Source organism: Ursus arctos, unplaced genomic scaffold (assembly GCF_023065955.2).
Source record: "Ursus arctos isolate Adak ecotype North America unplaced genomic scaffold, UrsArc2.0 scaffold_18, whole genome shotgun sequence".
NCBI classification, from domain to species: Eukaryota; Metazoa; Chordata; class Mammalia; order Carnivora; family Ursidae; genus Ursus; species Ursus arctos.
The window spans coordinates 39840431-39865238 of NW_026622852.1; the positions used below are offsets into that span (position 1 = coordinate 39840431).

Sequence of the window (24808 nt, forward strand, 5' to 3'; positions counted from 1 at the left end):
AACAACTGCCCTAGGCTGTCTCTCCACTGTTGTGGCCTCCACCTGTTATCTCCTGATTTTGTCGAATTCTCCATCTAGCCAGAACTCAGAGTTCATCACTCCATCATCTTGCCCTTCACCTTCCCTCCTATCAGTCTGCCTTGTTATCCTGAATTATGTTATCTCATAATTTATAGCTTCTCAACTTTCAAAATCCGTGCAGAGTGCAGTCAGTCACACAGCCACCTGGGTTAGTACTACTACACATTCATGGTCTCAGATCGCCGCCGAGCCGTCGGTGCTATTTGGCAATACTTTCTTTCTTTAGCCTCTGTCACCTGTTACTGGCAGAACCTCGTCTAACTCCACCCTTCTACCTTCAGTCTTGGCAGATTTGCCTAACTCCTGTTTCACACCATAGGTCCTGTCATGCCGTTAATTATTTTAAATTTTCTCTCTCTTTACCTTTGACTAGCTTGTTCCCCTTACTTTATAGACTCAAGTATTAAGGAAAAAAAATTTTTTTTCCCCAAAATTAAACTGAAAAGCCTTTCTCCATCTGGTTCTTCTGGCCAGAGTAACTTTTATTCGGGTCAGGTTTCAGGAGAGACTGGTGTTGACTCCCTGTTACCACATTGCACTTCTCATTCATTTGCTTCTTAGCCTGTTTCCATTTACCTGCCCTGCCCACAGCGCTCCAAGGGCCCCAAGCCTACACAGTCGGGGACATTTCAGCTCTGGTCTTGACCTCTCAGCTGCATTCACTGTTGCTCTTCCTTGAACAGTTTCAAAAAGGAAAACAGCTTAGCCAAATAAAGCCTTCTTTACTAAAACCTCTCTTCCTGCCTATCTTTCTGCTTCTTGGGTTACTGGCTCAGTCTCCTTCATGCATTACCGGCCTCTATCAGTGACACTGATTTGTGGCGACCTGCTAATGGCATCTACCTGGGAGAGCTTATGCATTTGACAAACTCTGGATGGCTCCATATTTTTATCTCTAGACTGACCTTACCTTCTGAGTTCTGAATACGTTCATTTACTCTCATTTAGTCTGCTTTTTTTTTTAATTGAGATAAACGTACTGTTTATCATTATTTTGCTGGAGCCTGGAGAATTTATAGTCTAGTGTGGTTCACTGCTAGCCTGCATCAGATCATTTGGGATGCTTGTAAAAATACAGATTCATGAGCTCTGCAGCTGGTCCATTAAGTTGTGATTGTTACCTCTGGGCGTTATGTATATAAATGTTGAAGAACACTGGTCTCCTGGCCTGGAAATGGTTTCAAAGCAGTAAGCTGGGGCAGTGGGAGGGCTGGCTTCATTTGTTTTCCACGTTGCAGGAAATCGATGTCCTTCTTTACCTTGTGTCCAGTAGCTTAAAAACCGTTGTTTCCCATATTTTGTCTGATTTTTTAAAAATTGCTTCAGGTGGGCAAGCAAATCCAGCACCTCTTTCTTCATCTTGTCTGAAAGTTTAAGTCCAGGGGTGCGGTGGGGTTTAGGCCAGGGTTTTGACACTTTTGCAATGACAGAGACAGGGCTGCAGACTGTTTGTGTTAGCCCCAAATAGGAAATAACCGAGAGGCCCGGCAACAGAAAGCAGCTAAGTAAAGCGTGGTATATTAATACCAGGAATACATGCCGTAATAAGAGTGAATGAACTAGGGGCGCCCGAGTGGGACAGTTGGTCGAGCATCCAACTCTTGGTTTGGGCTCAGGTCCTGATCTCAGGGTCGTGAGATCGAGCCCTGTGTCGGACCCCACGTGCAGTGCCGTCTGCTTGAGGTTCTTTCTGCTCCTGCCTGTGCGTGCATATGCACGCTCTCCCACTTAAATAGGTAAATCTTCCAAAAAAATGAATGAACTAGAACTAATGTAACAGCAAAGATGAATCTCACGAACATTGAAGTCAAAGAAACCAGACACAAATGGGTACATCCTATGGGATTCCATTCAGATAAGATTTTACTGCTGGCAGAGTTCGTGTGTTGGAAGTCGGGATGGTGGTGACCCTTGAGGAGGAGGGCAGTTGGTAGGTGAGGACACGGCAAGGGCTTCTGGGGTTCCGGTAATATTCTGCTTCTTGATCTGGGTACTGGTTACATGGGTGTTTCACTCTGAGAAAATTCACTGAGCTGCGTACTTACATGTGACTTTACTATATGTGTGTTACCCATCAATAAAAAAATAGACCCCCCCCCCAAGAAAGGACAAGCCCCGCAAGCCAAATGTGTGATGGGGAGGTAGAACGGGATTCCCAGTGTAGAGCCGGAACCAGGAAGCTCTGTACAAAGGATCCTGACAGAAAGCAAGTCAGCTGCTCTAGGCCGAGGATGGAAATGGGCACCCATGATAAAGCCTGTGCAATGTGCGGATGCGGTGAGCTCAAATTCTAAGTCATACCCCTTCCCTGAGATACCAAAGTGAAAACTGATTTGGAATCAGTAAACCGGTAGACCCCATCAGAGCCACCCCACTTGGAAGACTCCACCACTTAGGCCACTTTCGAGACCCTGGGCAAATGGGCTGCTGATCATATTTTGAAAAATACAGATTGGTTTACAAAACATTGGCCATGGCCAAGGCACCCATCAGCATCATTTCTCTGGGTGGCAGGCCAAGTTAATATATTTCTGGCTTTAGAACGTAGCTTGGTTGACTATAAAAGTTTCATACGGGGAAGAGCTTCTATCCGCACGCGGCTCCCCCATTAGACAGGAGCTCCCTGACAGTCGGGAATTCTCCTGTTCATTGCTGTGTCTCCCGTGCACAGGATAATGCCTGGTGTACATTTGGGGTTCAGAAATGATTGTTCAGCAAGGGAACGCTAAGTAGTCGTGCAGCACTGCTGTGTGCTGGGCACAGTGCCAAGTGATTTGGTGTGTCACTTAACGGATATTTTACTGTTTTTGATCAACATTTCACATAGTTTGTAACAGGGGCTTTGTCAGTTGTATTACATAAATCGAAACAATATTCTCCAAAGTAGGATTCTTGTATCCTAGGGTATACTCCACAAGATGACTCCTAGGGGTGTGAATGAAAATATTGGGGGATGGGGGAGGAGAGAGAGATATGAGAGAAACATAAATGAGAATTTTTTGTTTTAAGGTCCTGTGATATAGTTTAGGTTATAGTTATTTTGAGTAGAAATCCCATTCGCTCCGTGCCACATCCTGAGTAATTTCTTCAAATCTAGATTCCAGTTCTCTTTTAAACTGTATATGCATTCTTCTGTCCTAGCTGTCTCTTGAATTTCTAATGTCAGTGATTATAATTTTTATTTCTCTTGGGTTTTGTTCAAGCAGCACAGGTAGTTTGCGTTTTGGGTTCCAAACCCATGTGGCTGGGTGTTCTCTTGGAAGACTTTTTCCTTTTACTCCACTTCATTCAGGAGCGAATCTAAGAAGGCAGCATCCCCATCTTCCCACTGTGGGCCAGCATTTTTCTACTTTGCCTTTCAGAGATTCCATATTTATACAAAGGTGGACAGAACAGAGTTCCCTCATTCTTGTCTCAGGCTTGTCTCCATCTCTCGATCATCAGGGACCAACAGATGGCCCTGGGGCCAAGCAGCCAGCACTCCCTCCCTCAGAGATTTCTCCTCATTTCTGACCTGGGAGGTTTCCTTTATTTTCCTAACAGTTCAGTTATGTATTTTAAAATAATGCTTTTAATGCATCTATATTAAACATTATAAATATTACATAAGAATTTGTGCATGTGTGTTGGCTTGTATATGCGTTTTTAAAAAGTCTCTGGAAGGATGAGTAAGAAACTAATAATGCTGAGAATGGGGGACAGGGGTGACAGGGAGACTTTTTTATGTGACTGTCTTAATAGCTTCAGTGATTTGAACCATGTCTGTATTACTGTCAATCAATTAAATATATAAACTTTTTTTCTCCAGCAGTCTGTATGTTCTGTATTGGGTAGGCGGTTGGGGGGGGGGCGTTGGGGGGAGGGAGAGAGAATCTTAAGCAGGCTCCATGCTCAGCCCCATTCAGGGCTCAATCTCACAACCCGAGATCATGACCTGAGGCAAAATCAAGAGTCGGATGCTTAACCGGCTGAGCCATTTAGGCACCCCTTATTTTAATTTTTCAGAGATAGAGAGAAAGAGAGAGAGTGCGTGCGTGTGCTTGCGAGGGGGCAGGAGGGAGAGAGAGAATCCTAAGCAGGTTGCATACTCAGCGCAGGCTCGATCCCACGACCCTGAGATCATGACCTTTGTGCCGAAATCAAGAGTCCAGTGCTTAACCACCTGCGCCTCCCTGGTGCTCTAAAATGTAAATTTTAGATCGCGGTTTTACCCCTGTCCAACCTCTAGATGAACTTGCTAGATGACTATTTTCCAAACTATCTCTGGCAGAGGATCAGCTCTTTAAAAGTTTTCCAGTCTGGCAGGGACGGATACTTTGGTAAACTACAATAAAAATAAATACTCATCACGTGCTTGGATGGCATGGAAATGTCAAATTGCTGTAAGTGTTTCTAAATGCTTTCTCTCCATTTCTTCTCATCGCATGCAGACCAGTAAAAAAGCGACTTAGGCACTAACCACATTGAGCAGCACTCCTGGAAATGGTGCCCCGTTATTTTCCGGCGTTTGGGAGCTGTAGATCGGATATTGATACCAATCTTGTTCTTTAAAACATCTCTTACTGGTTTAAATTTTTTCCATTGTAGGTAACCCGTTTTCTTTCAGCAAAGTGTTTTGTGGCCGTGTCTGACACGCGAGATGTTCTCCGTGGCCTTCCCTGCCTGCAGTTCGCTGAGCGCGAGCCCAGGGCTGACTGCTCTGCGCGGTGTTAGTGCTGTACTTTCAGGAGTCAGTCATGGATGAACAGTGTATTTCATCAGGTCAAAGATGCATTGATGCCAGTGTTTTTTTGATCTTCTAGAAGGTTTCATTGGTTGGTTTTCAGGCTACTAATTTAGGACTGCCATCTGGCTGCGACCAATTGTTAAGATGCCATCGATTTGAGGGATGTTAAACTGTGGAAGAACGCGTGTCTTAAAATATCTTGCGCATGGTCTCGTGATTGTTCTAACCTCTAATTACTGTTGAGTGCTTGGAGACTTGCTCATGAGGAGGAGGAAAGACTTCGGTGACTTCCTTCAGAAACACCACCACTCTGCTGAAAGGCATCTCTCCTCTTGTTGTCACACCACACACGTTAACTGTGGCAGATTCTCTCATTTGGCATGGCTTCCGCTCCTCAGGAGTCCTGTGCTCGAGTGCCCTAGGATTGCACCAGCACTGAGAACCTAGGCCAGCTTCTCTGTGTATTGGTGGCACTGGTATATCTTCCAATGTTGTCATAGACATTTTTCTCATCATTGAGATTTTTTTTTCTTACTTTCAAATTCCCTCTGTTCCACGCCTGCCTGCCCTTCTCATCTTGTGAATGTCGGGAGTTCTGCTAGTTTTCCCATTTTCTTGCTTGCCATGCCGGTAGCGTAGTACTTCTTTCAGTCCGGTGTTGTGTGGACTGCTTGTTACAGAAATTTCCCAGATTTTTCTGGTTACATTTCTCTTGGGGAAGATAGGGATCCCCCCCCCCCCCACTGTTGTTACAGTTCTTGGTCCACGTTGATGGCAGTTTGGGAGGAAGGGCAGTTCATATGTGGGCTAACACTGTAATTCATTTCTTCACCATGTATTTATCGAATGCCTGCTCTCTGCCGGGCATAGTTCTCTAAGCACTGAGAGGACAGCCGTAAACAACAGTCTTAGGCTCCAGCCCTCACCAGAACATTCATTCTGCTTAGTTCTGGTTTTCCTAAACTGGACGCTTATCTGGTTACTTTTCTTCATTTTCAGATCGCTTTTTAAAACTTAGAATTTAGTAATTTCTTGATAGCTTAACACATACTTTATACAGATTTGGCACTAATGTGTTTTCCAGAAATAATGTATATATCATTTGCTTTTTAGCCGATTACACCTTAACAAGAAGGCGACGGACAAACAGCCATATAGCAAGCTCCCAGGCGTGTCTCTTCTGAAGCCCCTGAAAGGAGTAGACCCTAACCTAATCAACAACTTGGAGACATTCTTCGAATTGGATTACCCCAAAGTAGGTACAGCCTGGTACTCCTTAGGGATGGGTGAGACGTTTTTCCCTTTTCTCTCATGGTAAACACTTAAAAAGGCATTTCGACTGTAAAAGGTGGCAGAATTAAGAATGCATGATGCCGTCGGCCTCGTACAATTGATGCCGTAATAGCAGCAGTCACCGGACAGAAATGGGGCTAAGGAAGGGCTGCAGATTCCTTTTGTAACCTTGTGACCACCTGCCTGTCCATCTGAATTAGAAATCCCGGAGTTGAGCTCCTGGAGCTCAGACATTGTTAGGTGCCTGATAGTTTGACACAAAAATCTTGTTCCATGAGAGTCGTATGTGAACGACCGGAGGAAGAGTCAGTGGGAGAAAAAGCAGTGTCTCGTGGTCTGAAATGAGATTCAGGAGAGCTAGAAGTAAACGTAAATTCCCTCGAGACTCTGTCTTTTGAGCCAAAAATAGGTTATAATTAGCCGTAAGATGGGGCTTCCTCCTACCTAATTTCTAATTTCCTTGTCTTTCTGGGTTTTAATGCCTAATTGTATTGTAGGTCTGTGAACTCAACGTACTCCTTCATTGGCGAATTCCCGGTTTTCTTAAGATGACAGTATTCTTTTTATCTCTTCCCTTTAGTATTCCACCTGTAGTTTCTTGGGAGAACTTACTCTTTCTGGATTTATATATCTAGCTTTATTGCAGTCTTTTAAATTGCCTCTTTGAAACTGTTTTTGAATGTATCTTTACATTTCTACCTGCTTGATTTTTCAGTCCATTTGAATTTTCCTCCAAGGTCCCTCTTCTGTTGTGCCAGTTTTGACCTTGACTGTCCCAGTTGTCCATAGTTTTTGCCACTTGGAGACTCTTCCCCTCCTATTTCTTTAGGTCAGTGTATCCCAAGTTGTGAGAAAGAAGATAATACACACACCACACTTCTCATTTTCACACTCATTTCTTTTCTTTTAGCCCTTATTTTTCTCGGTAGCATTAATGAAATGAATAGAGAAGACACAGTTTGATAGCCTTAATACAGCTCTTATTAAGTATGTAGACATGAGTATAATTCGGTTATTTTTTAGTGTTGTTTTTGTATTAGTGCCTTTAAAGTCTAGGTATTTGAAGCTAATTTGAAGCAAAACAATTATGTGTTTTTCTTCTATTTTCTGTGTGTGTGTGTGTGTGTGTGTGTGTGTATTAATTTTGGAGATCTGAATCATGCATGCAGTAACCATCCAATAAATTGAATATGTAATTTTGTAAAAATAAGAAGATATATACTTGATCTTTTTCAAACTAAAAGTGCAAAAAGTGTCCTTTTGTAATTTAGAAAGGATGATACAATAAAATCAATTGTAAAATAAGCTTTGCAATAAGAAAAATGGGAGGTTTTCAATCCCCACATTATGTAAGGAAATGCAAAGAGAATTAATTTTTTTAATGAAAAATACTTTATTATTATTAAATCTCAGAATAGCTTAGAATCAGGCATTTATCCTTGTGAAACTTAATGTCACATTTCAATTGTTTAATTATCATCCTACCCTTTCCCCATTCACCCACTCTCAGAACTTAGTTATGGAACTTTTATTTTGGGTCCTTGGGAGATGATAGTCATGGAATCGAATTGGTTGCCGAAGTTAGTGTGGGTTTTCGTTGTAGAAAGTGTTTCTAAAAATAAGCCAGGAACATATGTATCCATTAATCCTGAACATTTGGGTAAGTCAGTAATTGATTTCTTCTTCTGAATGAAGATTTTTTTTGTTATAATTTGAGATTATCTCAAGAGCTCTAGTTTTCGCTTCTTTTTCCACTTAACGCCATTGAGGTATTTAAATTGGTTGCGGAGAAAGCTGTTTTGATACTTATTATAAAAATGAGGAACCGCATGTGTAAGAGATTGTTTTTATTCTTTTTTCAAAACTTTACTAATTAGAAAAGTAGTTTGTTAGCTGTGTAAATAGAAAATACAGAAAGCGGAGAGAAAGAGCCAAGGACCTGTAATCTAAAGGAAAACTTGGACCTCATGGCATTTTATTGGCTTTTTAAAAGATCAAGTCCAGTGGCAAATGTTCCACGAGAAACTGAAGTTAAACCACTGAAATCCCCCAAATTTGAGTGGACAGGTCGCTCGTGTCACCCAGGAGGCACGTAGTCCTGAAACGAGCACTTGTGTGACTGCCAGGCCCAGCAAGCTTGACTGTTGGCATTTTGTGGACTGTGAACATTGTTTTCCGGAAGGATGTCCGGTTTCACTCTGGACATAAGTTTTTCCTCCTGATTTGATTCGGAACATTATAGGCCATTCTGGAAAAAGAACATGTTGAAGTTCAGAAATTTTATTTAATTTTGGACGAGTGCAAGACAATTTACTGCTGGTACTTGTTCTGAATTTCTGGGTTTAAGTTTTGGTGAGAATCGTTACTATACTAATTGCCCTGAAAGATTTCTGTACTCTTCGTATCTTGTCAATCCACTTAACTTGGGTGTTTGTTTTTTTTTAAGATTTTATTTATTTGAGAGAGAGAACACATGGGAGTGGGGGGCGGGGGGGAGCAGGAACAGAGGGAGAGGAAGTCTTAAGCAGACTCTGCACTGAGCTCGAAGCCTGACTTGGGGCCCCATCCCAGGACCCCGAGATCACGACTGGAGCCGAAACCAAGTGTTGGGACACTTAACTGTCTCTGTCACTCAGGAGCCCCAGTCCACTTACTTTGATGTTTATTCCTTGGGGGGAAAAACAAAAGAATGGAAAGGCCATACAATTCATTTTTCACAAAATTGAGCAGTCAGCTTGGCGTCAGCATAGATGGCATTTTAGGGAGAGATTTAGCCGTACAGGGAAGATGCAGCAATCTGTCTCAGATGGCTTGACAGCTTTATGTTAGTAAATTCTGGCCACATGAAGTGTTTTTAAATTAAATGATCAGAGTTCATACCAGAGTGAGGCTATGGTAATAGTGGTGGTTTTTGCCTTTTTTGCAATTACAGAATTGGTTTAAAATGTTACAAACCCGGTGCCATGTTTGGACTCTTTCTTGTTCGTGGTATAGTTATCCTTAACAGGAATTGTTTTCTTACTGAATGGTCTTCTAAACAAAGAATTAGAAAAGACAGAAAATCGAATCCATTATCAAAAGACCAAGCACAGCATATGTGGTAAAACTAGTAAATCTGCAGGATAGGAATTTGCCAAGTAAATTTGGAAAACTGTATAGACGATTTCTTGAAAATGGAGAAGTATATAATATTAACTTGTCCAGACTTGGAATTCAGAGCTGTGGTCTACGAAACTTCTCCTTCCTGGCATCTGTCTTTCACTCAAAAAGTTATCCTAAGGACCAATGGATTAAATTAATAAGTGTATTAATCACTCCATGCCAGAGAATGTTCTAGGTATTTGGGGTCTAAATCTGTTCCATCATAGAAAATTCATATTCTGCTGTCATCCAAATACCATCATAAAATTTTTCTGTAAAAATGACGTGTAGTTATTTATAGAACAATTCAAGATATTCCTACTTGATATGCAATATAATTGATCAATATCATTAAAACAGTTTTCTATTTTAAGAGGATGTTTTATCTTCTTTGCTTTCATACAAAGTTTATATTCCTAATGTCTACAGGGCTGAATCAGTGAGGTTTTCTAATGTTATTTATATACCTAAATCTAATATTATATATGCATCTAAATTTATTCGTAAAAGCTGAAAAGTAGCATTCTTAAATATCAGACGGCTGAATCCCAGTTTGTGGATTTCCTACACCTCTCTCGTACTTAGCCTTTTAGTCATTGCACTGTTTGAAAAGGAGAAGGGAAAATTAGCCAGTTTAGCTATTTTGCATAGTAACCTTAGTAAAGAATTGTCAGACACTAACCTCATCTAAACTACTCTGGGGTTTATCTGTAGACTTTATGTATTCGTACTATGCTGATTTATAATGGAATTCACTATATCTTATAGCCCTTTTGGATCTATAAAGTAAATGTTTTCTTGAAATATTTTTGAAGTGTAATAGTTTTAATAAACACTATGTTTTTGAACATACATACTTATGCCCGATCCTTTAGATAATATAAAAATATCCAGGGGCCCCTGGGCGGCTCAGTCAGTTAAGCCTCCGCCTCTTGATTTCCACTCATGTCATGATCTCAGGGTCGTGAGATCGAGCCCACATCAGGCTCTGCGTGGAGGGGGGAGGGTCAGCTTGTCCCTCTCCTTCTGTTTCCCCCCCACACTCAGGCACTCTCTCTCTGTCTAAATAATTGAATAAACACAGTCTTTAAAAAAATTTCAGAAATTTTTTTTGTATTAGCTAAGAAAGCCTTTAACCAATTTGATATGTTGTGTTTTACCAGTTGCCGGGTAGTTGGAGTGACTTAACTATTCCAATACAGAGATTCCTAGCAAATAAAATGATCAAACTGAAGACACAGGTGCTCATCATAGCTGAAAAGTGAGCTCCTGGCTAAGATCTGATACTTCAGAAAATACTTGCAATGCTTACCTCCTGTTCGGTATGGTTTTCAATATCAGAAACAAGCAAAAGTTACGTGTTTTTAATAAGAGTCTGAATGTTTTTTAGACAATGCGAATGAGTTTTATTTGCACTCTGGCTAATCAGGAGGTTTTTAATTTTCGTTTGAAATTAAGTTTAAGAAGTATAATCAATAAAAATTAAAACTTTATTTTTTTAAAAGATTTATTTATCTATTTTAGAGAGCGCAAGCCCCCCCCCCCTTGCAGAGGGGAGAGAGGGAGAGAGAGAGAATCTCAAGTGGACTCCCCGCTGAGCAGGGAGCCCCACGTGGAACTCCGGCTCTCGGGACCCTGAGATCATGGCCTGAGCCGAAATCAAGAGTTGAACACTTAACTGACTGAGCTCCCAGGCACCCCTGAAATAAAAACTTTAAATCTTCCATTTGAAGGAAGGTAAACTCTGCCTCCTTTGAAATCATTCCTAGAACTATATTTTGCAAGGTTTTCTCTTGCTAGGGAAAAAAGCTAAGACTGACTTCTTGATTATATTTTATGGAATTATATCACTTATGAACATTTCCTTTCACTGCATTCGCTCATACCTGCAAAACAGCATAAATTATAAAAGCATTAAAGTAACTATGTAGTGTTTAGACGAACAAGGAATTCTTTACCACAAGCCTGGCTGAACAACTTGCTCTAGGAGGGAAGCCAATTGTTACTTTTACCCTTTGGAAGGTCATTTAATCTTTCTGATCTTCATTGTTAAAATCAATGCCTTTTGGCTGGTTCAACCAAACATTGTTTTGAGAGTCAGGTTGGGAGGATGACTGATGCTTTATAGGATTTAAGAGTCAACTCTTTGGGAAATTCAAGGGCGCGGGCGGAAATGGTGTCCTTCCCATTCTCAGATTTTTATCTGGTCCCTGGAGACTAGGTAGTTGTAGAGTTGGTTTCGGTATCTCCCGAGTGACACTTTTGGGCAGTCATCATTGAAGCAGAGCGGTGATAGAATGTATAGTAGTAGGTAGAAAGTATGAGAGAAGTATACATTGTTTTCCCTTCTACTTAATTATTGAGAGAACATTTTTTTTTCCACTTAATCGCATTACCTTCTTCTTTGACCTTAGTCTTGGCCCTTTTCCTACTCAACCATTAATTTCCATAATGCCAGTTTTTGCTGAGTTTCCCCTTTACCTGAGCCTAGTCCCTGTATGTTAGACACTTAAACAGTTATGTCCTTAGCTCTTTTTATTTTTTAGGACCCATGGATTTGTTATTTTTTCGTGAACATAATTAACCTCCCTCCTTTGCTTAAAAATGCCCACCCCATTTTAGAAAGAGGATTGGTAGGAAATTTGTCACGGAGTCAGCATGAATTTAGCGGCACTTCTGAAAAAAAAAATTACTACTTAGAATACTTCCCCCATAAAATATTAAAGTAGCATCTTTGTATGTGAAAGCACATACTTTTTAAAAATTTTGTAATTTACTAAATGGTAACTTAAAGTTTAGCTCAAGATTTTATAAAACTGGTTACATGTCTGAATCACCCCCAGAGTTCTAATTCAAACGTTTAAGAGTGGGGCCCAGTATTCTCTTCTTTAAATAAATATCCAGGGTAACAGGCACAGCCAGTCAAGTGCAAAGAAATGACTCCCTAATCTACTGAGCAGAATAGAACCCTGGGTATTTTCATTTTTCAGAAGGCTAACCATGCTTCTCAGAATGATAGATTTTCAGTCAAATTCTGTTTTATTTCAAAAAATTATTATACAGCCAAAATCTAATCTCACTTTGTCCTTTTCATGTGAAGAGTTTGGGAAAGCCCTTTAAATTGATCATAATGGAAGTTGATATGTAATTTATAGCACCTTCACGAAATACTAAATTCAGAGACCCAGCTTCTGGAGAACAGAGGGGGTGTTTATTCTGCTTGCTTTCTATGTTGCTTTTACACTGCTGGGCACCCTGTGAGTATTCGGTAAAGCGTCAGTGATGAAGGCCGAGGAGAAGCCTGAGATCCAGTTTAATTACCAGGTCATGCCTGTCTGGGAATGGCAGGACTTCAGCTGTGAGAGCTGCCAGTCTCTTCATTATCTCTTTTGCTTGCGAATAGGCCCCTGTTCTGGGAGAAGCTGCCCTCGATTAAAGCAACACTTGATACCATAAGTGTTTGCATCCCTCATGAGTACTCTCTTAACTTTTAAGCTGTGTGTGTACAATTGCTTGTTTTTCTTAACGCCTTTTTATCAGTCAGTAAATACTAATAATGTGCTTATTTTTGTAAGAGATTAATTTACATAAAATGTGTTCTTTGACTAGTATGAAGTCCTCCTTTGTGTACAAGATCATGATGATCCAGCCATTGATGTGTGTAAGAAGCTTCTTGGAAAATACCCAAATGTTGATGCTAGATTGTTTATTGGTAGGTAACAGATTAATTCTGCCATAACCCTTTTGCTTTAATAATATTAAGTATCAGTAATCTTTGTATTAAAGTAGAGTGAAGTTATTAGCATGTTTGCTTTATGCATGTTGGAGTAGTGATAGGATATGTTTTAGCCTTTTGAGAAAACTTAAGTTCTAAAAACACAGGTTTTTTTCATATCTGGGATTAACAAAATAACAACCACCACCAAAAAACCCTATTCCTCCCCCCCTTACCCTGTTAACGGTTTTCTGTCAGACATGAGAATCTGTTATTCTTGTTTCTTTAATATTTTCACTCTGTGGGCTTTCCTCTGTCTCATTCACTGTCACTGGGAGTGAGCGATAGAATTTACTTTTTTGATAATGCAAAAAAAATATTTAAAAAAAAAAAAAGAATTTTTTTAAAAGCCTATAGGCGTATTCTCAAGACTTGTAGAGAGATATTTGCCATTAAACTTTGATTCGTACTTACTACTGATGCATTAACTTAAGAATTAAAAAACTGAAACTAATACATTTTCAAAGAAATTAATTCTCTTTGAGAATGAACAGTTTCTTTCTAAATACATTATGAATAATAAGGAATGTAAAGCATAATGTTAAAGTATGTTTGTTTAAATTATTATGTATGAAAGTACTTTTCACTTCTCTACCCTATATTTGTATTATAGAAAATATTTTCAAGGTTGCATAAATCTTTCATTGTTGCCTTTACATTTTTAGGTGGCAAAAAAGTTGGCATTAATCCTAAAATTAATAATTTAATGCCAGGCTATGAAGTTGCAAAGTATGATCTGATATGGATTTGTGATAGTGGAATAAGAGGTGAGCTTCTCTTTATTTTATTTATTTCATAAAACTATTCATTTGATAAAATGCCAAAAGCAGTCTGAAAATATATTAATCCTTTTTGTCTGCCTCACAAAGTAATTTATTTCATCTTATTTCATGGTAAAATGTCAAGTTATTACTTACTAAGATTTGGAATTTTTTATTGCTAACCTAGAATGTTAACATGTATGAAAACATTTTTGCTTTGAAGAAAAAAATTCCAGCTATTAAAAAAAAAATAGTCGCGGTCCATTTTACAGACCCTTATACCAGATTTTTCATAGTTGTAAATTTTCCCTTGTTCCTATAACCCTTATCTTTTACTGTAATCTGTTCGTGGCACCAATAATATACTATCTCACACAAAGGGACAAAAATTAATAGGTGAATATATTAGAAAATACATACGTGGCTTATTTTAGTAGGAAGGTGTTGATATACTGAAATTATAATTTGCATTTTTGCATTGTTAAATATTTATATTCTGATTACCACAAGTTTCCCGACCTCGGCATTTGGGGCTGGATAACTCTTTGTGGTTGAGGCTGCCCTGTGGGCTGGTTAGCGAGCATCCCGGGCCCATACACACTCAATGCCAGTAGCGCCCCTTTCTCGGTTGTGACAACCAAAAACTGTCTCCAGACATAGCTGAATGTCCCCTGCGGGGCCGCGGTTGAGAACCACTGCGCTGTGATACGTGTATTTGAGGTGCAAATACACTTTTATAGGGTAAATTTCATTCGTAAAGACTTGAAGGAAATAAAAATATAAAGTTATGTAAAAAGATACGAGATGTTTGCTATTTGAAAAGGGGACAATGATTTAAATTTTTTTTATTAGCTTAAAATGCAGATTTAAAAATTAATTGAAGTGTGGCATGCATTCAGGATCATTACAGATCTCTCAGTTCATGGTCAGAGATTCTGTTCATTCTTCATGTTTGCTATCTTAAATTATTTTTTATCATATACTACGTTTTCATAACATCTGTACACATTTCTGTCAAGTATCATCTCATTCAGTTCCCATTAGCAGTTTATGAGATGGGATATCTCATACCCTCTAAGAAGTGGAGCTCATTTCCTGTGGTAGAGAATGCAGGAACCAGCATAAGGACTGAGGTCCTTTGACCTCTGCTCCTCTACCTTTTCTGTTAGGACACATTGTCTCTAGTCTGGTTTGGAGGTTTTGAAATAGGGGGAGAAACATTTTCAAGGTATATCCTGTCTGTGGTGCATATTAGGTATATATTAGCCTGAAAATGTATTGTGTACATTAGCTTACCATATATTATGCCTTTTTTGAGATTTTGTATTCTACTTAGAAAAGTGATTGAGAATGATTCTATTAGATTCAAATGCAAAAAAATAATAATAGCTCACAAAATGTATTTCACATTAGTGGGCATTTTACTAAAAAGAATTTTTTCCTCTCTCTCTCCCTTGCCACCTTTTTGTCTTTTTTATTGTAGTAATTCCAGACACACTCACTGACATGGTTAACCAAATGACAGAGAAAGTAGGCCTGGTTCATGGTCTGCCTTATGTAGCAGACAGACAGGGCTTTGCCGCCACCTTAGAACAGGTAAGTATGGTGGTCATACGTAACGTTCTTATTGTCACATCCCTCATCTGCCAGAAACCTGAGACTAGTTTAAGTCTGAGAGTTGGGATGAGGTACCCGAAGTTAACTGTAATTAAACCTGTTTTAACCTGCTAGGTACTGGCATCCTCAAGATGGAGAGTAGTTGTGTTATTAGTGAAGACATTTTTGGGCCCCTGGAATCACTCACAGCTGAGGTTACTGCCTTCCGGCAGGGAATGGGTCTCATTCACCCCAACATCGTGGGGTCTCATTACCAGCTGAACACAATATATTCCCTCGCCTTAGGGCCCTCACTCTCAGTTCTAGAGTGTGCTTCTAGACTACTGACTTACATAAAAGCACATGGCATATAGTTCTTTCAGAGATCCAATCTGAAAAGAATCTTTTTTAAATATCACAGAGTCTTTTAGTTTTTAAAGGTTTTATTTATTTATTTGTCAGAGCAGAAGCAGGGGGAACAGCAGGCAGAGGGAGAAGCAGGCTCCCCGATGTGGGACTCGATCCCAGGACCCTGGGATCATGACCTGAGCCAAAGGTAGATACTCAACCGACTAAGCCACCCAGGTGTCCCCAGAGTATTTTAAATATACAAAAAGGGGAAAATTATTCATACAAGTCATTATAAAATCCATTTGATTTCCTATTTTTTTAAAAGATTTTTTTTTTTTTTTAACCAGCATGCTGCAGCTTGGTGGGGGGGTGCAGAGGGAGAGAAAGTGAAGCAGACTCCCCACTGAACAGGAAATCCTGGCGTTGGAGGGGGGGCTCGATCCCAGGACCCTGAGATCGTGATCTGAACCAAAGACAGGTGCTTAGCCGACTGAGCCACCCAGGCGCCCCTATTTGATTTCCTTTTAAAACAGATCTCTAAAAGTTACCTGAGAAACTTATTTTTTTTCCTCTTCATCCTATAACAGAAATGTAAACTGTAGGTTGTGGGAAAATATAAGTAGCAAAAACTAAAAAACAACCCATAACCTACCAATTAGAGGAAGTTTCCATTTTTTTTTCTATGTGCCTTTTTAAAAACAAGTTGAGATGGTACTCTAAGAACACTTTGCATCTGACTTTTGCACTTCGTTAGCTTTTCTCCATGTCATTAATAACTTCTTATAAAACAGTCTATCGTACGTATGTTCTATATCTGACTGCACCATTCCTGTGCTGTTACACATTTAGGAAGAAAAACTTGCCTCACTGTCATCAGGGAGGGATACATGGTTGTAGTCTTTTAAACATATCAACTTGCTTTTAAGCGTATCTGCACTTATATTATTTTGAATTGCAGTCTTGTGATTACCACAGATCTGAGGGGGTAAAGGTACATTGTGAGTGGAATTTAACCTTTGGCAATTTGAGCCATGAGCTCTTAATACTGCCTACGAATATATTTGTCCTATTGCAAGAAATTGTTAAGTCTTTAAATACCAGATTTTTGTTTAGTAAGAGAAACTCTGAGTAGCTAACTACTTTCAAAAAAATACTTTTTATTCTTATTGCCACATTGTATTTTTGCTTTAGAAATATCCAAGTTGGTGTATATGGCAGTGGTAAACATCTCCCAGATTACGGTCAGTCCCTTAGGTTAAATTTAATCTTGAAAGGCCCCTTTTGCCGTACTTAGATTAAGTGGAAACAGAGGGATTGTTCCAGTCTGTAAAGAAATCCTGGGAGCCGTTGACGTAGTCCCTATTTCCACCTCATTCTTAAAACCCCCACTTAATAACTGCTAAAGGAAATAAGATGTGAGCTTCTGGTCTTAGATATTTGGTTCAGTTCAGTCCTATAAGCACCAGAGCTTCATTGCAGTCTGGACATAGGGTAGATACCAAGAATCATCTTCTTCATCACCCCTGATAATTCTCTTGTTCCACACTGTGCGTGTAACTGCTGCCATTGAGAAAAATCACCGTTCTCCTTTCAAGCTAATTAGAAAAGGCAGCATATCTCAGGTGTAAATACTAGGGTTTTATGTCTAATAATTAGGGTGATGACCAGTTTGTTCTGCCGCTAATTTAGCAACTTGCGTAGTTCGTGACGTCAAAGCATATCTAGGGAAAGGGGGAGTAAAATGGGAGACAGAATTTTAGTATCTACCCTGGTGAAAAAATACATTGAAAAATAGCATTGGGGAAATCGGGAAAAAGCTCCGTGACTCGGGCAGGAGGCAGCCAGCTGTGAAGGGAATTAAAATAGGATTGTCCTGTAGGTTGATACACCTGTAGGTGGTGTAGGGGTGTGTGTGTGTGGGGGGGAGAGTACACACATATATTCACATACATACACCTGTATGTGTAGGGGTGTGTGTGTGTGTAGTTACACAAACATTTGAAAGTAGGCTGTATAAAATATTTGTTAATATTTCACATGTCAGTGAGAGATATTTTTATCTGACTTATTTTATATCCCAGTTAAGTTTTATTTGGATAAATCTTTGAATCTTGCAGCTTTACAGAACACAATATTTATATTTGAGAATAGAATACACTTTTTTTTACCCAGAAGTATTATTTTTCTTTGTAATGGTGGTAACAAGAATAGTCAATCTAGGGGCGTGTGGGTGGCACAGTTGGTTGAACGTGTGACCCTTGGTGTTGGGTCAGGTCATGATCTCATGGTTGTGGGATCGAGCCCCACATCGGGCTCCTTGCTCAGTGCAAAGTCCGCTTGAGATTCTCTCCCCCTCTGCCCCTGCTCCCTGCGCATGTGCTCTCTCTCTCTCGTGCTCGCTCTCACTCTAAAATAAACAAGTAAATCTTAAGAAAAAGAAAAAGAATAGTCAATCAAATAAGAAATTACTGATTACCCGCTATATGTAAACACTATTTTATAATAACTTTTATTGAGGTAGTTTATGTAAGAATAATAAGATACTTAGTCATACTTAAAGGAAGTTCATTAGGGAAAGAATGTTTATAAATACCATACTTTTAACATAACATTCTAATTACACATATGTGTTTTTGCTTTTGTTTGGCAGGTGTATTTTGGAACTTCTCATCCAAGGTCGTATATCTCTGCCAATGTAACTGGCTTCAAGTGTGTGACGGGAATGTCTTGTTTAATGAGAAAGGATGTGTTAGATCAAGCAGGAGGGCTTATAGCTTTTGCTCAGTACATTGCTGAAGATTACTTTATGGCCAAAGCCATAGCTGACAGGTGAGCAAACAAAACTACATCAGGCTATAGTGTTTTTAGTACCTGACTTCTGTTGGTTTATTGTATTTGTTAAACCCACTGGTTAAGGGGCTATTTTATTTCTTGCTAGTGAGTACAGAATAGGTGAATATTTTTAGAAAGTAATTCCTATTTTTCATAGATATGAAAGAATTAAGTGAAGAAAATAAGTGTTCTCTTTTACATTCTTTAATGTGGTTTGACATTAAAAGGAAGCTTCTCTGTGATTATAAATTTACATTATTATAGACGTAAATTTCTATGTGTTTTAGAAGGATTAAAAATATTAGTGCAGTCATAAGCCAGCAGGTAAAAATTTAAAGAATATGATTTCACATTTTGGAATTTCTCAGATTATTTGATGCTTTGCTGAAAGCCACCTAACAATTCACAGAATGACATACGGCATTTCTCTATCGCAAAGTGCTTGTTTGCTTTTAAAGGGGTTCATTGCCTTGTGTGATAATTTACTAGAGATAGGATTTTAAAAATGGAGGTATGCTTTTAAAATTCTTTCATGATGGTATTCATGTGGCTCATAGTTTCATAGTGTTTCCCGAGAAATACATAATGCTACTTTTTATTTGCGTTTCTTGAATATCCACAACGTGGATAGCTTGTTGATACCACATATCTCCCCTCCCCCCATTTGAGTTGGTGGTTTTTTTGGTTTTGGTTTTATTTAGTAGTGATCAGGGACTAAATTATGAAATACAGAACCCACACCCTTTAGTACTTTCAGAATGTCTGTATTTTAAGTTTCTTAAACTGTAAACGGAGGGGTTGGAGTTCCTTCCAGGCGTAGATGGTACTGTCCGTGGGCCTGTGTCTTTGCTAAAACATCCGTAAGTATGGTAAACCGCAGGTCGTGTGCTAATCCCGAGAACCAGGCTCCCCGTGAACACCAGCGGTTGTGTCCTCGATAGTGATGCCTAGCTGCGTAATCAGCCGTGCCTGCATGTGTTCATCATTTTATAATTGTCTTCATTTTCAGAGGTTGGAGGTTTGCGATGTCCACTCAGGTTGCAATGCAAAACTCTGGCTCTTACTCGATTTCCCAGTTTCAGTCCAGGATGATCAGGTAAATCCGCCGGTCTTCTTCTTTTTATACTTCGTTAAAAAGGGTGGGGGAAGTAATTTTTACATGGTCTAACTTGGTATTTAAAATAACTAAAAGTCAAATTTTGCTTAGTTCCAGAAAAAAGCGTTTAGCATCTTTATTAAAATAAATTTAATGTCTAAATATTTCTTTGCTGTGTAACCCTGAAAACATTTAATAACGAGATGCTGGGGTGGGTGGGGCAGGGTAACTGGGTGACGGGCATTAAGAAGAGCACATGATGGAATGAGCGCTGGGTGTTGTATGCGACTGATGAATCAGTAAATTCTACCTCTGGAACCAGTAATACAGTATATGTTAACTAAATTGAATTTGAATAAAGAATTTTTAAAAAGAAATGTTGAGAATTTGATTCCTTTAGTATGCTGATCTCTATTTTTGACTTTCTGTATTTTGACTTTTATAATCTTTATTCATTAGAGTGTAGGCCATACAAATGAATTTATAGACTTTTTTCTTTGATATACTAAATAAAAATAGAGATTCATTAAATACTCTTTAAAGAGGAGGGCCTTTATGTAACCAGGGTAAAGAGCTGATCCTTTGGGGGAGAAATTGATTAGTCTTGTAACCAGGTTGTTGTTTAAAGAAAATCTTTTTTTTTATTTTTTTTTAGGTGGACCAAATTGCGAATTAACATGCTTCCTGCTACAATAATTTGTGAGCCAATTTCAGAGTGCTTTGTTGCCAGTTTAATTATCGGATGGGCAGCCCACCATGTATTCAGATGGGATATTATGGTATTTTTCATGTGTCATTGCCTGGCATGGTTTATATTTGACTACATTCAACTCAGGGGTGTCCAGGTATGTGGATAGGCATGAAAAGGTTGGCAGTCGTTTGGCAGAACTAAAACTATTTTAATTTAGAAAGGGTTGAAGAAATCTCTCTGAGCCATTCTTTACTTCCCATTGAAGGTTAATATTATGTTTAAACATGAGTTCCTTAGTAGAATACGGATGCAAAATTTAACTTGATTTTCACCTTTCAGTTGGCAGTTACATGACTTTTATTAAGGCTTCTCCCAAAAATCGAGTATTCAAACTGAGATATTCAGGTTAGCCATGATTTGAATGCATTTCCTACTCATCATTAACACTTTTTAACGGCTGTAGCATGGCAGTTAAATTATATAAAGAAGCAGGCTTGGTTTTTATATAGTTTATATATATTTGAAAGTGTGAAATTGAAGCATCTCATTTTTTTTTTAACTGTGTCTCATTCGACAGTCGGTAAATCAGTTCTGTTTTGTTTTGTTTTAAATCCCCAGGGTGGCACACTGTGTTTCTCAAAGCTTGATTATGCAGTAGCCTGGTTCATCCGTGAGTCCATGACAATATACATTTTTTTGTCGGCGTTGTGGGACCCTACCATAAGCTGGAGAACTGGTCGCTATAGATTGCGGTGTGGAGGCACGGCGGAGGAGATTCTAGATGTATAACCACAGCTTTGTGACTGTACAGAAAGGAAAGAAGAGAAGTATTATAAATTATGTTTCTATAAATACTTTTAAAAGATCTACCTTCAGTAGTTTTATCACATGTATGTTTGATATCTGTTCTTTAATTTATTTTGCATGGCACTTGCATCTGTGAAGAAAAAAAAAAAAAAAAAACAAAAACACATCTGTAGTCTTGGCCAAATGGTACACATTATTTTGTGGACGTAGTGAATCAAGAGAATTGGTTCTAGGAACCTGGGTTTGGTTTTTTGTTGTTGTTTGTTTATTTTTTAAAAATAAAATATATATATAAATATATGAACGCTCTGCAGCAAACACTATGACAGTATCCTTCAGTAGAGAAAGTTTCTTACTGTGAGTACACTCTTCCAGAACATTCATGGGGTGGCAGCAGCTTTGTGTTGGGGTTTAGGAAAGACTCGAAAGTAACCCCTTGACATGTCTAAAGGGAAAGGTATGAACGTGGTGAGCAGCCCACAGCGAGGTACTAACTAAGAAACTTTTTCATGCTCTATGCCTACCTCTTGTAGTTGTTGCAGAGCAAGTATAAATTGTAATAAGGTAGCTAGGCCTTGCGAAAACAAATGGGAAAACTTTAAAGATAATAATAATAAAAGAGCTGGAGTCTAGTATTTATATGAATCTGTGAGAGATATTTTTTTGGTCTCACTGCAATGAACCAAAAGTGGTTGAGTTTGGTTTTTAATTGTAGCCATGTATCGAAGGCATCCTTTTGACCAACTCGTGTTGGTTCTGTCTTGAACCATTGTTAATCACTGTGCTGGTAAACCTTTCCTTCCCTGCTCCTTACCCGACCCCACCCCATCTTTCCTGAACTTTTTTTCTTGGGGGGAGGGAGGGGGTTTGGGTGGTTTTGTTTTAGTGTGAGTGGATGTTTTGATAGTCGTGAGGAAAAATGCATTTCAGACACATTTCACACATGAGCTATTTTCTTACACAGTATGTCTTATTGTTAAAAAGAATGTAATTTCATGATACAGGTATTTAATATCTTTTTTAAGTAAATATTCTAGCCATCAAATAAATTGCAGTAGAGTATTAAGTGGGGACAGGATGAGTTTTACTCTTAAAATTAATCAGTATCAAACTAAGTCTACTGTGTGTGTGTGTTGTTTTTTTTTTAACTCTTACAGTTAGTCTGGTCTTATTTAAATTGGATTTTTGTACTCCAGTTTGTATGACAGAATGGACTGGACCAGCGCTAGTTGTAAATGCATGCTGCCTCTCACTCTTCTCTCCTCATCTTGCCGCCGAACTTGCTTGTCAGGTTGTGCTTAACTTGTGGTGAACTGGACTAGTTTTTGTTTTTTGTTTTTTTTTAAATAGGCAAAAATGTAAGGGACAGTGCATAAGCCTTTTTTTTTTTTTTTTTTTTTCCTTTCCTGTCATGGAATTTTTGCTTTTTTCCAGGAGATGATGGCATGTTGTCCACATGAACGCCTGCTGCAGGGCTGACGCTGGCAATATGGCAGCTTTAAATTCTAAGTTACTACAGTTTCCGTGTCAAAGCATAATGTGTAGCATATCAGCAATAATTACATATTTATAGAAAATGGACACATTTTCACTTCACTGAGCCAATTCATTTAATTGTCTAATGACTAACATAGTCGCAGTTGTAATATATCTATTAATGTGTATACACCGTGTATACACATTATGTATAAGCTTTTCTCTGGGCCAGACTGCTTCATTTAAAAAAAATATATTTTTTTTTTTGTTTTTTTGCGCCTTATGACGAATTTGTTTGAAGGGCATTTTCTTCATGAACAAAGGCTTTGATGCATATTCCTTTCTATGTGAAATGGGTAGTATTGTTCCCTGAGGAAAGTTGCACAGTGAAAACCAGTCTAGTTGTGACCCACTTTGTGTTGTCTTTTTTAATCTCTATTACACAAGTTGAATTTTGCTGAATATGTTTGTAATTTGTTGGTTTGTTTAACGAAGTTTGGTTGATGCCATCTTTTGCACTGCGGAAGTGAAATCTTGCTTATTACTTAGCTTTTTGCTAATCTCAGTATGGGCAATGTAACAACAAATCCAAATGGCTGGACAGACTTCTTGTGTTTTGTAAATATAAAAAAATCACTGTTCTGTATGTGTGTTTTGTGTGGTAAAATGAAGCTTAAGTGAAGCTTCACTTAGAGTGATTCTTTGTTTAGCAAGTTTAGAGTGGTGATAATATGGTAAGAAATAATATAAATGTTGAAGAAAGCATCACAACAGAACTGTAGGAGTCCAAATTTAATAGACCATTTTAAAAAAAGTGTCTAGAATATACCACGTTTTATTATTTAAAATCATTGTATTAAGTTTTTTGTTCAAAATAAAAATTTAAATACAATCAAAACATTAACAATAATGTATTTTTGTTTACTGTCTTTCCTTTTCTTATTTTATATTTTTATAAAAACGTGTTCCACCATTCACATCAGAATTACTGGGAGAATTCTGTCAAGTGTTAAATTTGAAATCTTCCTTTTTACCTACACTACAGTCAGCCTCATGGCTTAACATTGGGCTTTTCTACCTTGTTGGCACCCGGAGAACTCTTTTTTAAAAAATACAGATGCCTGGGCCCTGCCCACAGAGATTCTGGTTCAGTTATTCTGGGGTGAGGCCTGAGCTCTGCTTGTTCTGAGCAGACAGACCTGAGAAACACTGGCCCGTAATCTCCTGGAGAAGAGACCCATTGGCCCCTTTGGCCCCCTCCCGCCTTGGCTCACAACCTGACTCAGCCTCTTAGATGGTACCACTCCAGTGGCTGGGAAAGGCCCAACCAAGGACAGGAAAGGAATGGCTCTGCTGCTGGAGACCTACATGGGAGACTGACTAAGCCGACCCACACACTGTCGGGGCCAGGCTCCTCCCAAGCTGCAGGCATTTGCAGACTTATTTCACCATCAGCCTGTGAGGGAAGACTACTTTGAACTGGAGAGCAGATCCCAGGGGAGGAAGAGTCTAAAAGGAATTTGAAATGATGAAACTGTTTTGCCATAAAACAGCAGTGATGGTTGCACAACCTTATGAATATACAAAAAACAAATGAATTGTATACTTTAAAAGACAAATTTTATGGTCTGTTAATTATATCTGAATTTTTTGAAATAAATAAAGGAAATATGGAAACCACTGTTAATGTATTCTTTCCTTCCAGTCTTCTGACACCTGTTGCTGAGATGGATTCGAGAGAGCATGCAGAACTGGTCATGTCTGGCATCCTTGCTCAGTTTTGAAATCTTTCTAAAATGGACAGATGAAAATATTGTACCTCATTGTTTAAACATGGATTTTTTTTTTAAAGTAGGCTCCATGCCCAGTATGGTGCCCAACACAGGATTTGAACTCACAACACTGAGATCAAGACCTGAGCTGAGATCGAGTCAGACAACCCACTGAGCTACCCAGGCACCCCTCAAATATGGATTTTTTTTAATGACTGGCAGAATTATTTTTGTATGTATGATTTATAACCACTGGAATTTCTTCCGTTTCTTGATCTTACTTGAGGGTCTTAATGCTTATTGTGCATTCCATGTCTCTTTTCTTAACCGTAAGAAACAGTTTACATTACCAGACAGGACACTGTTAAAATCTTTGCATTTAGGATAATGTTTTCCCAAGGCAAGATGGG

General features: G+C 38.8%; 1 protein-coding gene across 1 annotated transcript in view; it reads left to right on the top strand.

Annotated features, from left to right (window-relative positions):
* The window catches only part of UGCG (UDP-glucose ceramide glucosyltransferase), a 35727-nt gene extending 11420 nt beyond the window's left edge, over window positions 1-24307 (top strand). Inside the window, exons 2-9 of the mRNA XM_026506014.4 lie at window positions 5921-6062; window positions 12851-12953; window positions 13682-13783; window positions 15261-15373; window positions 18375-18553; window positions 19566-19652; window positions 20308-20497; window positions 20962-24307. Coding sequence (XP_026361799.1) covers window positions 5921-6062; window positions 12851-12953; window positions 13682-13783; window positions 15261-15373; window positions 18375-18553; window positions 19566-19652; window positions 20308-20497; window positions 20962-21132 — 1087 coding nt within the window. The 3' untranslated portion in view covers window positions 21133-24307. The remainder of the gene's footprint in view (window positions 1-5920; window positions 6063-12850; window positions 12954-13681; window positions 13784-15260; window positions 15374-18374; window positions 18554-19565; window positions 19653-20307; window positions 20498-20961) is intronic.
* The last annotated feature ends 501 nt before the right edge of the window (window positions 24308-24808 follow it).